Source organism: Zingiber officinale, chromosome 3B (assembly GCF_018446385.1).
Source record: "Zingiber officinale cultivar Zhangliang chromosome 3B, Zo_v1.1, whole genome shotgun sequence".
Classification (NCBI taxonomy): domain Eukaryota; kingdom Viridiplantae; phylum Streptophyta; class Magnoliopsida; order Zingiberales; family Zingiberaceae; genus Zingiber; species Zingiber officinale.
The window spans coordinates 31,936,070-31,949,978 of NC_055991.1; the positions used below are offsets into that span (position 1 = coordinate 31,936,070).

At 36.1% G+C, this 13,909-nt stretch overlaps 1 protein-coding gene across 3 annotated transcripts; it reads left to right on the plus strand.

The window, feature by feature from the left end:
* The first annotated feature begins 4,419 nt into the window (after nucleotides 1-4,419).
* On the plus strand, nucleotides 4,420-8,338 carry LOC122056328 (glutamate decarboxylase-like). 3 transcript variants are annotated; one of them, XM_042618241.1, is made up of 7 exons: nucleotides 4,420-4,569; nucleotides 4,873-5,077; nucleotides 6,716-6,916; nucleotides 7,002-7,216; nucleotides 7,306-7,559; nucleotides 7,633-7,685; nucleotides 7,749-8,338. In XM_042618241.1, the coding sequence occupies exons 1-7, from the start codon at nucleotides 4,439-4,441 to the stop codon at nucleotides 8,220-8,222; spliced, it is 1,533 nt and encodes a 510-aa protein (XP_042474175.1). In that variant the 5' UTR covers nucleotides 4,420-4,438; the 3' UTR covers nucleotides 8,223-8,338. The 3 variants fall into 3 exon arrangements, with proteins under 3 accessions (XP_042474175.1, XP_042474176.1, XP_042474177.1); XM_042618242.1 differs by lacking the exon at nucleotides 4,420-4,569 and adding an exon at nucleotides 4,576-4,776; XM_042618243.1 differs by lacking the exon at nucleotides 4,420-4,569 and adding an exon at nucleotides 4,644-4,786.
* Nucleotides 8,339-13,909: the final 5,571 nt, after the last annotated feature.

Genomic DNA, 13,909 nt, shown 5'->3' on the forward strand with positions numbered 1-13,909 from the left:
TCTATGAAAAAGTGTTCTAATTTATATGTTAACTATTTTTATAGGTGAAAAATAGTAGAATATCAAGTGTGAGAGATGATAGGATAATGAATATTGCATCAGGACTCCTTCGTAAAATAAAGGTATACTCTGGTTATTATGTTAATGGCCTTAAATTTCACGTAGCACAACGAGATTCACGGAGATTAACCTATAATTCTAGTGTTTGTATCAAAAGATCTATGGACAACAATAACACTTAAATTGATTACTATGGTAGACTTGAAGAAATCATAGAGATTGAATATCCTGCATTACCTATAAAGAGGTGTGTGTGTGTGTGTGTGTGTGTGTGTGTGTTATTCAAATGTTCATAGTATGATCCGACCCCAAGAATAGGTACTAGAATACATCCAAATTATAATTTAGTTGAGATTAATACAAACAAAAGATTCAACAAGTTTGAACCTTTTATAATTTTCGGGATACAAGTGGGCCAAGTTTTCTATCTTGAATACCCTACGAAGAGAAGAAGATCTAGTGAATGGTTGTCTTTTTATCGAATCAAGCCTCACTCGACCATAGAGATGCCGAACACAGTCACTGCTCAAAAACCATGATGCATTTAAGAATGATGAAGTGGAGAGACATTCAGTTGATTTACAACTCCAATTTACTTCTCAATTATTTGTAAATGTTAATATTACTTATGAAGAGATAGATGATGGACAAATGTCCAACAGTAAGGATGAAGTGGAATTAAGCTCATCCAGTGATGGGGACATATAAACTGTTAATGTTTATTAGTCAGATGTTAATGATGATTAAATATTAACATTATTATTTATTAAGTAAATAATGCTGTCATATTATTTTGTATTTATATTATCATTATTATGATGTGATGCAATGTTATCTTACAGATATCATTATAGCAGAGCAGCACCCTGTAGCACCCCATGGCTACAAGGTCCTTAGAGTTGTCGAGGACTCGTAAGTACTTTTCTTATTAACAATTCAAGTTTATATATAACTTTACTTATAATATTTCTCCCAACTTAATAATATTTCGTGCAGGTTCACTCCAGATGGCCACCAAGTTGCCACATATATCATTGGAAAATTCAAGGAACGAGTTTGTATCTCTGGTACTGCATGGAGGCATGTAGACCAGGAGATGAAGTTGTTTTATTACAATAAATTTGTGGTAAGTAATTTTAATATATTTGTTATTCTATAATATAGTTATCATTTAAATTAAATATTTAACTTATAGTTGCAGAAAAGATATACATGGGAGGACGGACATGAAGAAGAATTTAAAGCTACATGGAATATTTACTGTGTCAAACTGTACACAGATTATATGTATTATATGAGAAAGAAGGGCACTAGGCCTGCATATGTTTATGAGGCAATATGAAGTGCATGGATGACCACTTGGGTTGCAGAAAGGTGGCAAGAAAATTATGAAAAGTCGCAAGCAAATGCTGAAAATTTAAAAGAAAATATAAATACAAAGCTAGGTGGCCCGAACACCGGAACCGCTCAGCATACGTCAAGATCCAGATATATTGTTGAGCATACCATGGATTTGGTGAGTATAATTTAAAGTTATACTTTGTAACAAATTTTGTATTTATTACCAAACTTGTATAATTTTATCTCAAATTATTTTGTATATAGGAACGTGAACTTGCCTGACATCTCACATGTATGGAGGTCTTTCTCAAGACCCACAAGAAGAAGGATGGATCATTTGTTGATTCTCGATCTTAGACTCTACATGTAAGATTATTAACTTTATTACATTTGTTCATTTCTATCTTGATTAGTATTTAGTAATACTGATAAATGACAGAGAAAGTGGCTCAGACATCTCAGCTATCAGTAGAGGGAGGAGAGTCATAGTCTCTATCCACCGACGCTTTAAATAAGATTTATTATGATGTTGTCGGTGGAAGAATAAAAAACTCCACCCTCTATGGCCTTGGCTCCCATGCCAAAGTTGCATTTGATTGTTTGAGGAATCCAGTGGGTCGTGCTAGTTCCTCTTCTTCTAGTGAGATGCAGTCTTTAAGATATGAAAATCAAGAACTGCATACTCAACTGAAATCAATGGATCAAAGGATGACCGACATGGATCAGTGGAGGGATGATGAGGAGAAGAAAAGAGTCGAGCGTGATGTAAGTAATGAAGCTCTCATGGCCAAGATGCGAGCAATCGTAGCTAAATTCACTCAGGCATCACATGATTTTGAGTCATAAAAGACTCAAGATCCATCAAACGATGATGATGAGTAGCTTTCTCGGGGGTTTGTTCAACTACACTTTAGTTTTTATTTTTCATATATAGACCATGATAATATATTTATTTTGTTTTAATATTATAATATGCTCATTTCTAAATATTTTAATACTATATGATTCAGAAGTCACGTCGGTCCTATTTACATATTGGTTCTTCATGTCATCATATGCTCATTTTTGTTCAGGTATTATTTTATATAAAATTCGTTATACATATATGTGCAAACTCTTTATTTATACATCAACATGATCATTTTGTATTTGATTTTTACAAGATTTTATTTATTATTTAGTGTTCTTGTATTTTTTTAGAGTACTTTCTATTGTGGTATGTATTTGTAAACTTGAATTTAGATATGGATATTTGCATATGTATTATGCAGATTTGTTTAATCTTGTTTCTTTTAGATAATTATAATTGTTTCTATTAGTATGAATGTTAGTTTATTTGCGTTTATATGGATTATATGAAAAAGAAGAATGAATCGTTAAAATATATGGAATGTATTTTTTTTTGTGTGGATTTTATAAGTGTAATTATTTGTGTATGATTGTTATATGATGTATGCGTATGGATTATATTTGATTTGTTTGTATGTGGATTGTATTATACCATCGTTTATGATGATTTTTATATATTTAGAAAATGTATATAGAGAAGAGTATATAAACATATAGAACCTGGTGATTTTTTTTTTTATTAATTTCCGATGGAATACCGACGAAACAAGTTTTCCGTTGGTAAGTATCTCAAATAAATACCGATGGAACCACTATATTCCGTCGGCATTTTGATAGATTACCGATGGAAAACTTGTTTCCATCGGTAATTACCGACGGAAATAAGTTTTCAATCGGTAAAATAGTCTAATTTAAGTTTTGTTTATTGACGAAAACACATTTTTCATCGGAAGACATCCGAATGCTGGTACAATGTTTCTGGCAACATTAATGACGGAAATATAATTCCGTCGTTAAAATATTAACGACGAAATATTAATGACGAAATTCCTTAATCCATTAAAAAACACGTTCCGACGGATCTTATACTGATGGCTAATTTTCCGTTGGAATTTCGTCGGTATATCCATATACCGACAGATATTTCTATCGATAAACTTGAATTTTTTTATAGTAGTAGTTACGAAACCGTAACTATTACAATATAAATATTTTTTAATTAAGTATATATTGATTCATAGCTACTACAAATATAGATTTATCATGTTCATACAATAACATGATTGATTCAAGATTTAATATATGTCGGAGATAATAATACCGAATAGTATACTTAAGGACACTTGTGTAATTTTATAAAGGATTGATGGATAAGATATAACCGTCATAATTTTATAGCTGTAAAAATATAGACTTATCCTATTTATATAATTATCCGATCAATTTAAAATTTATATCACACATATTAATGTGTATAGAAAATAATAATATCGAGCTAACGATCACGTATTTAACTATAGTTATGTAATTTGATAGGGATAGATGGGGTGGGACATGGCGCTTTTTTATTAAAAAATTAAAAATTAAAAAAAATAGGCGCCTTTTATGATTCTAATAAAAAAGAACCCGCTTTTGATTAGGTTATCTTTGATTGTTGTGAAAAGAGAAATAGATTTAATTAGAACCTGCTTTTGAGAATTGTCCAAAAAGAATTAGACTCTGACCAGTTTAGACTGGTAGACTTTCAATAATTGCCTTATGCTGTATTGCCATAATTTTTACCTGTGGAATGTAGACACGGATAATGAGGCGCCCTTAATTCATTAAGGAATTAAATTTTTATTTTTAAAACCAATTTTTATACAGATTTGGATTTACGAAAATCTTTCTTAAGTTTATTTTATATTTTACGAAATAAAATTCAGATTTTTCAATTGTTTTTTGAAAATTTACAGAAAGCTATTTTAAAATTTTCGAATTTGGCCATAGCAATGACGAGGTATGTGACGCGATCACGTGTATCACGTGTTAGATGTAGATGGAAAATTTTAATTAATTAAATTTCAAAATGGCAAATGGCTCCATTGCAATTCTGTCACGCGTCAAGCGCTCCACCTCCATCGCGGTGTAATTACCTCCCCGACGTCCACTCCAGCCCTCGCCTCCCTTTAAAACGGCAGGGAATGGGATGAATGACCTACAGAAGCACGACGCGGGTGCAGAGACCGGTGAGAGTAAGATGGCAGTGAGCACAGCCAAGAGCGACGAGTCGCTTCACTCGACCTTCGCCTCGCGTTACGTCCGCGCTTCCCTTCCCAGGTACTGCAACCGCTTTTTGTTGGAATCTCCTTTTCCTATTTATTCGATCGCTTCCACTCCCTCGTGCCGCTGAACGCGAATCAAACCCTCGATCTGAGCTGGTAACCAAGCGGAGGCCATGGCGATCTCGGAGGTTGAGGCGGTTAAACTGGATGAGTTGATCCAGTGCACGTTCGCGTCGCGATACGTTCGTCAGGGTGTTCATCGGTTGGGTTTGGTGGCGCGGGGATCGCGGACTGAAGTTTTGTTGTGTTTCGTTTTTTTTTTTTTTTTTTTGATGATTTGTGTTGATTGGGGGCGCAGGTTTAGGATGCCGCCGCAGTCGATCCCGAAGGAGGCGGCTTATCAGATCATCAACGATGAGTTGATGCTGGACGGGAACCCGAGGCTGAACCTGGCGTCGTTTGTGACGACGTGGATGGAGCCGGAGTGCGACAAGCTGATCATGGACGCTGTCAATAAGAACTATGTCGACATGGATGAGTACCCAGTCACCACTGAACTCCAGGTGTGTCATCTTCTGCTATTTTTGTTGGATTAAAAGACTCGTTTGGCGAGTTGAATCCTTGGTTCTCTTCCTTTGATGGCTTAGTTTTAAATCCTCTAGCTATCACTCTAATTGCTTTGTTCAGGTGATATGAATTACTTGGTTGCTTTCCTCCCTGTTAAAAAGCACTTTTTGTTTCTCAGAAAGAACAGGGAAATTTTACTCACAAATTTTAAAATTGATTCTGTTAGAAATTTAAGATAAGAAATACTATACCAATTAATAAATTTGTGGGTTCTAGAATACTATTCAAAATCTTTTGATTTTCATATCATCACTGAAGTGGAAAATCTTTTTTTTTTTTTTTTTAAAAAGTAAAACAAAAGTGACTTCAACAGGATCTTAGGATACATATATGGTTCTCCGGTCGTATTATTCTGCAAAATCATCAGTTTTATTCTATTACCAATGTTTGGGGCCTACTTACCATTACTACCTGTGTATACTATTTCTTTGCCTTTTCTTGTTACAAACTGGTTTGGACCTTCTTCCAAGCGTTATTAGTGAAGTTGTGACGACATGCCCCACAAAGATTAGAATGTTTTCTTTTACTCTTTTTGTAATAGCTGGCAAAATACTTTTAATTGAGAGTGGAGACATCTTTTTGTTTATTATGTTGCTATAGAGTTGATGAGCTATCTTAATGAATGGTATCTTTCATCTGATTATTGTATTCAAAAACATATTTTGTTCCCTGACCGAAAAAAAGAAGAGATGCATTTTGATCAGAAGTTCTTATGGCAAGCTTGTAAAACCAAATAGTGTTGTGGTTCAATGTCGTTTGAACACTCTATGAACCAAAATAAATTGTTTGATCATCTTTTCTTCCTAGTCGGATTTTGTATGTGCCACAAATTTAAGTAAATGAAAGGTCATTGCTCCTATCTGAGATCATTGTCGGGTGAGTCAGCAAAGAGCAACTGTCGTGGAGAAGGTTACAGATGACACGATGGCGAAGGGGATCATAAAGTTCCTACAAACACTCAACAAGAGGTTAGAATGGACACCGAGGTTGGACTCGGCGGGACCACTCCAACGCTCAAGTTAGTACAGAGGCTAAGGAAAGGTGAAAACAATAGAGTAGTAGAAGAGTTTTAATGTCTGTTTGTACGTACGTGTACCCACGGAAATAGGTGAAATTTTAAAGAGATGTGACTGTGCCCTTACGTTACCCACCGAGTTGGAGGAATTGCATGACCAAGTAGGAGGAAGCGGATGGACCGGGTTGGGTGACCGAGTAAAAGGAGTCGGGTGACCGGTCCCAAGGAGTTAGATGGGTCAAACCGGAGGAGTCTGGTGAACCACTTTGACCTCCATCTTTGCTTGACTTTTGACCTATTGATTTGACTTCTGACCTGCCAACTCATATCAGTCACTATTAGATCTTTTTTCTCTATGGATCTATATTTCAACCATAATCATATGACTAGCTCAGTAATAGCTTACTATCCAGTACTAATAATATATTTGTTTCTGTAAATAGTACAGTTAAGTGGGTTTTTATGTCTTTAAGGATGTTATTAGTTCTTGTATGTGGTGTGCAACAGTGATCTATTTAACTCTGATTCTGCAATTAATGTGTGTCTAAATCTCCTCCAGAACCGTTGTGTCAACATGATAGCCCATCTTTTTAATGCCCCGATTGGGGATGATGAAACAGCTATTGGAGTTGGGACAGTGGGTTCCTCAGAAGCTATCATGCTTGCAGGGCTTGCATTCAAGAGGAAGTGGCAGAACAGAAGAAAGGCTGAGGGGAAGCCTACAGACAAACCCAACATTGTTACTGGAGCAAATGTTCAGGTTACTCGATTAGCTCATTCTGAGTGTCCATAAACCATCTTAAAACCTCTATGGATGTTTTAATTGATTTGTATACTATATCCAGGTTTGTTGGGAGAAATTTGCCAGGTACTTTGAAGTAGAGCTAAAAGAAGTCAAATTGAGAGAGGGTTATTATGTGATGGACCCTGCCAAGGCAGTGGAGATGGTTGATGAGAATACTATTTGTGTTGCTGCCATCTTGGGTTCAACTCTCACTGGAGAGTTTGAAGATGTTAAGACTCTTAACGATCTTCTGACAGCCAAAAACAAAGAAGCTGGGTAAGTAAATTCAATTTCAAGAGTTGATATAGTGTCCCTGAGAAAACTCTCAAATGATATTTGTTGAGTACCAATTTATCCATCCTCAGGTGGGATGTACCGATACATGTCGATGCTGCTAGTGGTGGATTCATAGCGCCTTTCCTCTACCCTGAGTTGGAATGGGATTTCAGGCTACCTCTGGTTAAGAGCATAAATGTCAGCGGCCACAAATATGGTTTGGTTTATGCGGGAGTAGGATGGGTTGTGTGGAGGAACAAGGAGGATTTGCCTGAAGAGCTTATCTTCCATATCAATTATCTTGGAGCTGACCAACCTACTTTCACTCTCAACTTCTCTAAAGGTACAACATTATAATAGACAAAGTAAGATAGAGATGATGTGATCAAGACGACTTTGTCATCTTGTTCTTGCAGGATCCAGTCAAATAATTGCCCAATACTACCAGTTAATCCGTTTGGGCTTTGAGGTATCTAATATACTTGCATATTTACATCAATCATTGTTTAGGTACTCAACCCTCCTTTGGCAGGGTTACAGGAACATCATGGAAAACTGCACAGAGAATATGAAGGTACTGAAGGCCGGGATCGAGGCGACAGAAAGGTTTGTGATCGTCTCCAAGGATGTCGGCGTGCCCCTCGTTGCCTTCTCGCTCAAGGACTCAAGCAAGTTCACAGTTTTCGACGTCTCAGAGAGCTTGAGGAGGTTTGGGTGGATTGTTCCGGCCTACACCATGCCGGCTGATGCTGAGCATGTTGCGGTCCTTCGTGTTGTGATCAGGGAGGACTTCAGCCGGAGCCTTGCTGAGCGCCTGGTGATCGACATCCAGAAGGTCTTGTTGGACTTGGACCACCGGTGGACTCGAACGTCTACGGTGATCACCCACGTCCAGGTCGAGGAGAAACCTGAGCAACCGGAGGTCTTGAACAAGAGCATCAGAGAGATTACCAAGTATTGGAAGGCATTGGTGCAGCGTAACAAGAAAACCAGTGGAGTTTGTTAAGCGAGGCACGCAGTGGGATCTCCATTCCTGCTCCTGAAGTTGAATAATTGCCTCTCCTAGTAGGTTTTGTGGTTCGAGAGTTTGTTTAAGCAACATAACCACTGTCATTCTATGCACTCGTGGACGCACTTTCTCCCTGAAAGTCTCTCATCCCTCTAATCCCCTACCAAAGAAAGGAAAACAAAAACTATAATCTATTTTAATACATCTTAGGACTTTTAATATAACTTTTTAAAATTATAATCTATTTTAACACTCAATTAAGTTTTAATTAAAAGTTTATCCATAAAAAAGAAAAAAAAACTCTAAGAAAAATAATATATTAATTTTAGCATTAATCCTAAGTGGCTCTCTGCGGATGCGTCGATCCTTCGCGGCCGGGGGGACGGGGCGGGGGTTTTTGGCGAGCACGTCGGGGCCGACGTCGATCGGGATGGAAGCTGTCGCGACGATGGAGGATCTCGACCGGATCCTTGCGACTTCGCAGGCGCTCTCTCAGATCGTCGTCATCGATTGGTTCGGTAGCTATCTCAATCTGAATAACCTAGTTCCTCTGTTCTTGATGCAAAATAATTTTTTTGTTTTTGTTTTTTTGCTACCAATTTTAATAATTCGCGTTTTTTCTCCTCTACGATCGATGTTCTGCATCAGGATGGCTGCTTGGTATCGCAAATGCATTTATCTGAAGCCAAAGCTTCCAATTTCTAGCTGCAGCACTGTGATTCCATCATCTAAGAGGAACCCAAGAAAAATTAAGTTGAAACTTAACCCATCAAGTGATCGTTAAAACTTCACAATTCTCATTTACAAGTAAGTAATAGCTCAAATAAGCAGTTTATTGCACTGTTTGTATCTTAAACTACTAGTGGAAACGCTTTCACTGTGCAAAATGATACATTTTGTTTCACGATATGTTCATCACTAGCTGCTCATTCTTCTTCCCCGGATGGCAAGTCTGAGAATGGGGCGACAAGCCTGCGAATGCTGGCGGATCGGATTCGCCTAAAGCTAAGGGATCTGGCTGGCGAGGAGGAAAAGATGCTGGATGATTTTGCGAGGATGAGATATACCAGGAATTGGACCAGAATGAACACTGCTGCCCTGGTTATGGCATCGTAACTTGGCTCAGAGGAGGCATCCATAGCTTCTTAAATCGAGGTGGATGATTCGAGTAGAATATATAGCAGGGTTAATGATGTTGATGCGTTCCCGTTTGGTTTTCATTCGAGGAAGGCAACAAAGGGAGTTGGATTGATCTTTATCCATTGTGGATTATGGACTACAAGTTTGTATAACTGGGAGACTTCTTACACGCTTTGGCAACCTTGCGCTAGCGAGGATTACAAAAGATTTCTTTTCCTAGAATATAAAGGGCAAAAGTGAAAACAGTATTTTTGTTTTTTTTTTGGGGGGGGGGCTTATTGTTTTTTGTTTTTTTTTTTTTTTATCGAAAACATGCTCCGCATCATTATAAATATACAATTACACTGGAATTAATCTTCAACTAATATTCTCTTAAAAAAAAATTTCACTTACCCTTATCCACTTGTCAATTGATTATAAGTTGATCTTATAATTTATTTTTATTCACATAATCCACTTGGCAGTTGGTTATAAGTTGATCTTATGATTTATTTTTATTCACATAATCCAGAGACGAACTGTGAAGAGCATTTGAAGTGAACGTAATTACATTATGTTAAAATATAACTACACTCCACTATACAATAGTAGCTTATTCATATTATTATTCTCTCCTATTTTTTCTCAAAATCAACGTGTTGTAATAGCTACAAACATGTAGCTGCTACATAATTATAGCAACTATGATTTCGTAACTATTATAATATGAAAAAAAGATTAAAATTATTCGGAGCCTTCGATAAGGATTTAAACGATATTTTTGAGTCTAAAATTGACCGTTAGTTCTACCCCATAATTAGTTGTAGATCTTTGAACGAGCTTTGATTTGATATATTATGTGGCATATAATTAAATCTGAGTAAAAAATTATGACCTTACAAAGTTTAGAGTTTAACATTCAGAACCAAATCCAAAATCTCGTTCAGAAATCTAGTTACGAGGTAGAACACGTAACGATCCGATTTCAAACTTAAAAAAATCGTTTAAATCGAGTAATTTTATTCTTAAATTATTTTTCCATATTATAGCAACTACGAAAATCGTAGTTGCTACAATTATGTAACAACTACAATTCCGTGGTTGCTACAACTATATAGAAAATATAAGTTCATAGCTACTATAACACGCCAATTTAGACAAGAAAAACATAGGAGAAAGTTAATAATATGAATAAATTATTACTGTGTAGTGGAAGATATTTAGGTAATATATTGTACATGAGGGTGAGACACTCTTTTTAGTGCAGGAGAGCACCAAACGATTGAACATAAGTTTTGATTATGGTAAATGAGTTCAAACTTAAGCTATCTTGTGGTCTAACAAGCGTGACTGAGTTTTCAGGAAAATCCTAAGTGATCTTAGGCAAAGGAAAAGTCCTAGTAGAGGTTAGGCAGGTGAAAAGTCCTAGCTGCAATTAAACAATGAAACCCTGGTTCGGGGGATTGGGAAAAATCATGGCGGTTAAGGATAGGGGTGTAAATGAATCAAGTCGCTCATGAGCTATTCGAACCTTGATTCAATAAAAGCTCGTTTAATGAGGCTCGTTAAGATAAACAAATCAAGTTCAAGCTTCACAATATTCGGCTCGTTAGCTCGTGAACATATTCGTTAAGCTTATAAATCAACTTTTAAATTTAAAAAATAATAGTTTTGATATTAAATTTATAGATTTTACACTCTACTTATGAAACATATAGATAAAATATTAAATTTATTTATTAGAATAAAATTATAAATTTTAATAAGAATATTATACTTTTCTCTAAATATATAATTTAGTTTTTAATAAATATTTAAATTTATAATTATTAAACTCGTTTAAGCTCGATAAAAGCTCGAATAAGCTCGTGAACCATGAATATATTCATTAAATAAAACTTGAGCTCGGCTCGATTATAAACGAGTCAAACTCAAACATTCAAGAGTTCGGCTCGACTCAGCTCGATTACACCCTTAGTTGAGGAGTTTGGGTGAAATCTTAGAGTCGAAGACTCTAAGTGAAAATCCTTGGGGTCGCGAACACAGGTGGAAGACTGGACAGGTCGCGGAGTGGACGTCTAGTATGAAGTCTTGGAGTCTCGGACGCGCAAAAGTCCAGATGATCTGGAGAATCGGTCTAGCAAAATATAATTTCTCCGGAGAGGAGTAGGTGAGGACCCGTTCCCCAAAGATAGAACAATAGGCATCGGTCCGACCTAGAGTTTCTGTGAAACTCAAAGTCAGGATCGGACAATCCGAAGGCTGTCAAATCTTGTCATTCTTTATATATTATTTTCCTAGACTAACCTTGTTTTATAGGAAATTGAAGTTGGCAAACAATGATGGTTCGGGTGCTCAGAGCTGGTATGGGAGCTCGGACTGGCATTAATGGCAAGCAGCCCGAGCGGAGCACCTGTCCAAGCACCCTAGCAGTCTGGGCAATCGGAGTTGCTCTAGGCACCCCGACGACCAAAATTTGATTTGCTTGGACAGCTAGAGTGCACTGACTGGCAGAGTTACATCACGGTCTGGGTGCCCGGGGGTGGTCCAGGCGCCTAGGGCTAGTCCAGGCGCCCGGAGATGGATAATTTTTACAAATCAAGTTTCGAGGAGAGCATGCCACATCAACCCTATGGGGGCACCCTAGGAAGGTTCCAAGCGCCTAGAGTGGGCTATAAAAGGAGGATTCGACCAACACCTCTAAAAAAGCGACATTTAAAGCATCTTTCGCTCTTGCACGCTGCTCAAAAAACGCTTCCACGACGTCCAAACGCTACTCTGACAACCGAAGGCTCGCGGCTTCAGATCTTCACAAGTTGTCGATATAGTTTTGTTTGAAATTTTATAATTATAGTTCTTATACATAATATTTGTAATTTTCTTCAAACTACTAGTGGATTTCCTATCGAAAGCACTCTCACGTGCAGGTCTTGAAGTAGGAATTGTCACATGCTCTGAACCAAGTAAATTAAAGTGTTAGCAATTGCTTATATTTCTTTTTGTCTTTAATCCGCTGCTTATCTCTTGAAAGTTTTTAAACGAACGTGAAAATCACAAGCGCTATTCATCCCCTCTAGCACAACAATCCTACACTCTTTTGATAAAAAAAATCAATATAGGGTGCTGTAAGAAGAAGAATAGGAAATGGGCGACGAAGAATATGAAAGCAATGATAAATCTTATTGTTCATTGATATCTGTCCCTAAAGATAGTACAATATATAATGTATTAGAAGTACTTAGTCAATTGACCAATTAATAAATAATAGAATTATTCTAACAATTATTAAATCTCAATGCTAATTTGATTTGATTTTGTGACTTGATTCGATCAATCCTAGAATATTAAATGATATACTATGATTCATAATTTTATTATATGTATAGTTCTTATACATAATATTTGTAATTTTCTTCAAACTACTAGTGGATTTCTCATTGAAAGCACTCTCACGTGCAGGCCTTGGAGCAGGAGTTGTCACATACTCCAAACCAAGTAAATCAAAGTGTTAGCAATTGCTTGTCTTTCTTTCTGTCTTTAATCCGCTGCTTATCTCTTGAAAATTTTTAAACAAACGTGAAAGTTACAAGCGCTATTCACCCCCTCTAGCACAATATTCCTACACTCTTTTGATAAAAAAAAAAATCAACATAGGGTGCTGTAAGAAGAAGAATAGGAAACGGGCGACGAAGAATATGAAAGTAATGATAAATCTTATTGTTCATTGATATTTATCCTTAAAGACAATACAATATATAATGTATTAGAAGTACTTAGTCAATTAACCAATTACTAAATAATAGAATTATTCTAATAATTATTAAATCTCAATGCTAATTTAATTTGATCTGGTGACTTGATTTGGTCAATCCTAGTATATTAAATGGTTCTCTTTTAACCCCCGCTCCCCGCCGACAAACTTAACGGGGGATCTTTTATATTGAGTTTGTTTGCTAGCTTATCAAAACATTGTCAAGATAATGGCTTAGTAACAAAATATCAATGATTTGATCTTCAACATGAATATAAGAGACGAATAACTGTTTGATTTGTCACACATTCATGAACAAAATGAAAATAAATTTCCATATATTTTGTACAAGCATGAAAGATTGGATTAGGTGTAAGATATGTTGCTCTAATATTGTTGCACTAAATATTTTAGTACATTATTTGATGTAAGATGAAGTTTAAAAAGAATTGATTGAAGCCAAATAATTACAGATGTTGTATTGGATATAACTTTATATTGAACCTTAGTGCTTGAATGAGATACTGTAGGTTGCTTTGTCAAATTCTATGAGATAAGATTTCATCTAAGAATTATTGCATATCCACTTGTAGATCATATGTCTTCAAGAAAGCTTGAACAATCCGCATTAGTATGCATGTAAATCTCGAGATGATTGATGATATAAAAAATACTATTTAAAATAATACCTTTGAGATAGCAAAATATTCTTTTTTACATTATCCTAATTTTGCTTAGTTGGAGCATGCAGAAATTGACAAGCATGATTTACTACAAAGATAATATCAGGTCGTATGAAAATGACATATTGTAA

Bases quoted from the DNA above. Each gene is read 5' to 3' on its own strand.
- LOC122056328 (XM_042618241.1), top strand. From the start codon at position 4,439: ATGAATGACCTACAGAAGCACGACGCGGGTGCAGAGACCGGTGAGAGT. The intron at 5,078-6,715 runs GTGTGTCATCTT...AATCTCCTCCAG, and splicing joins CAGTCACCACTGAACTCCAG to AACCGTTGTGTCAACATGAT. The intron at 6,917-7,001 runs GTTACTCGATTA...TACTATATCCAG, and splicing joins TTACTGGAGCAAATGTTCAG to GTTTGTTGGGAGAAATTTGC.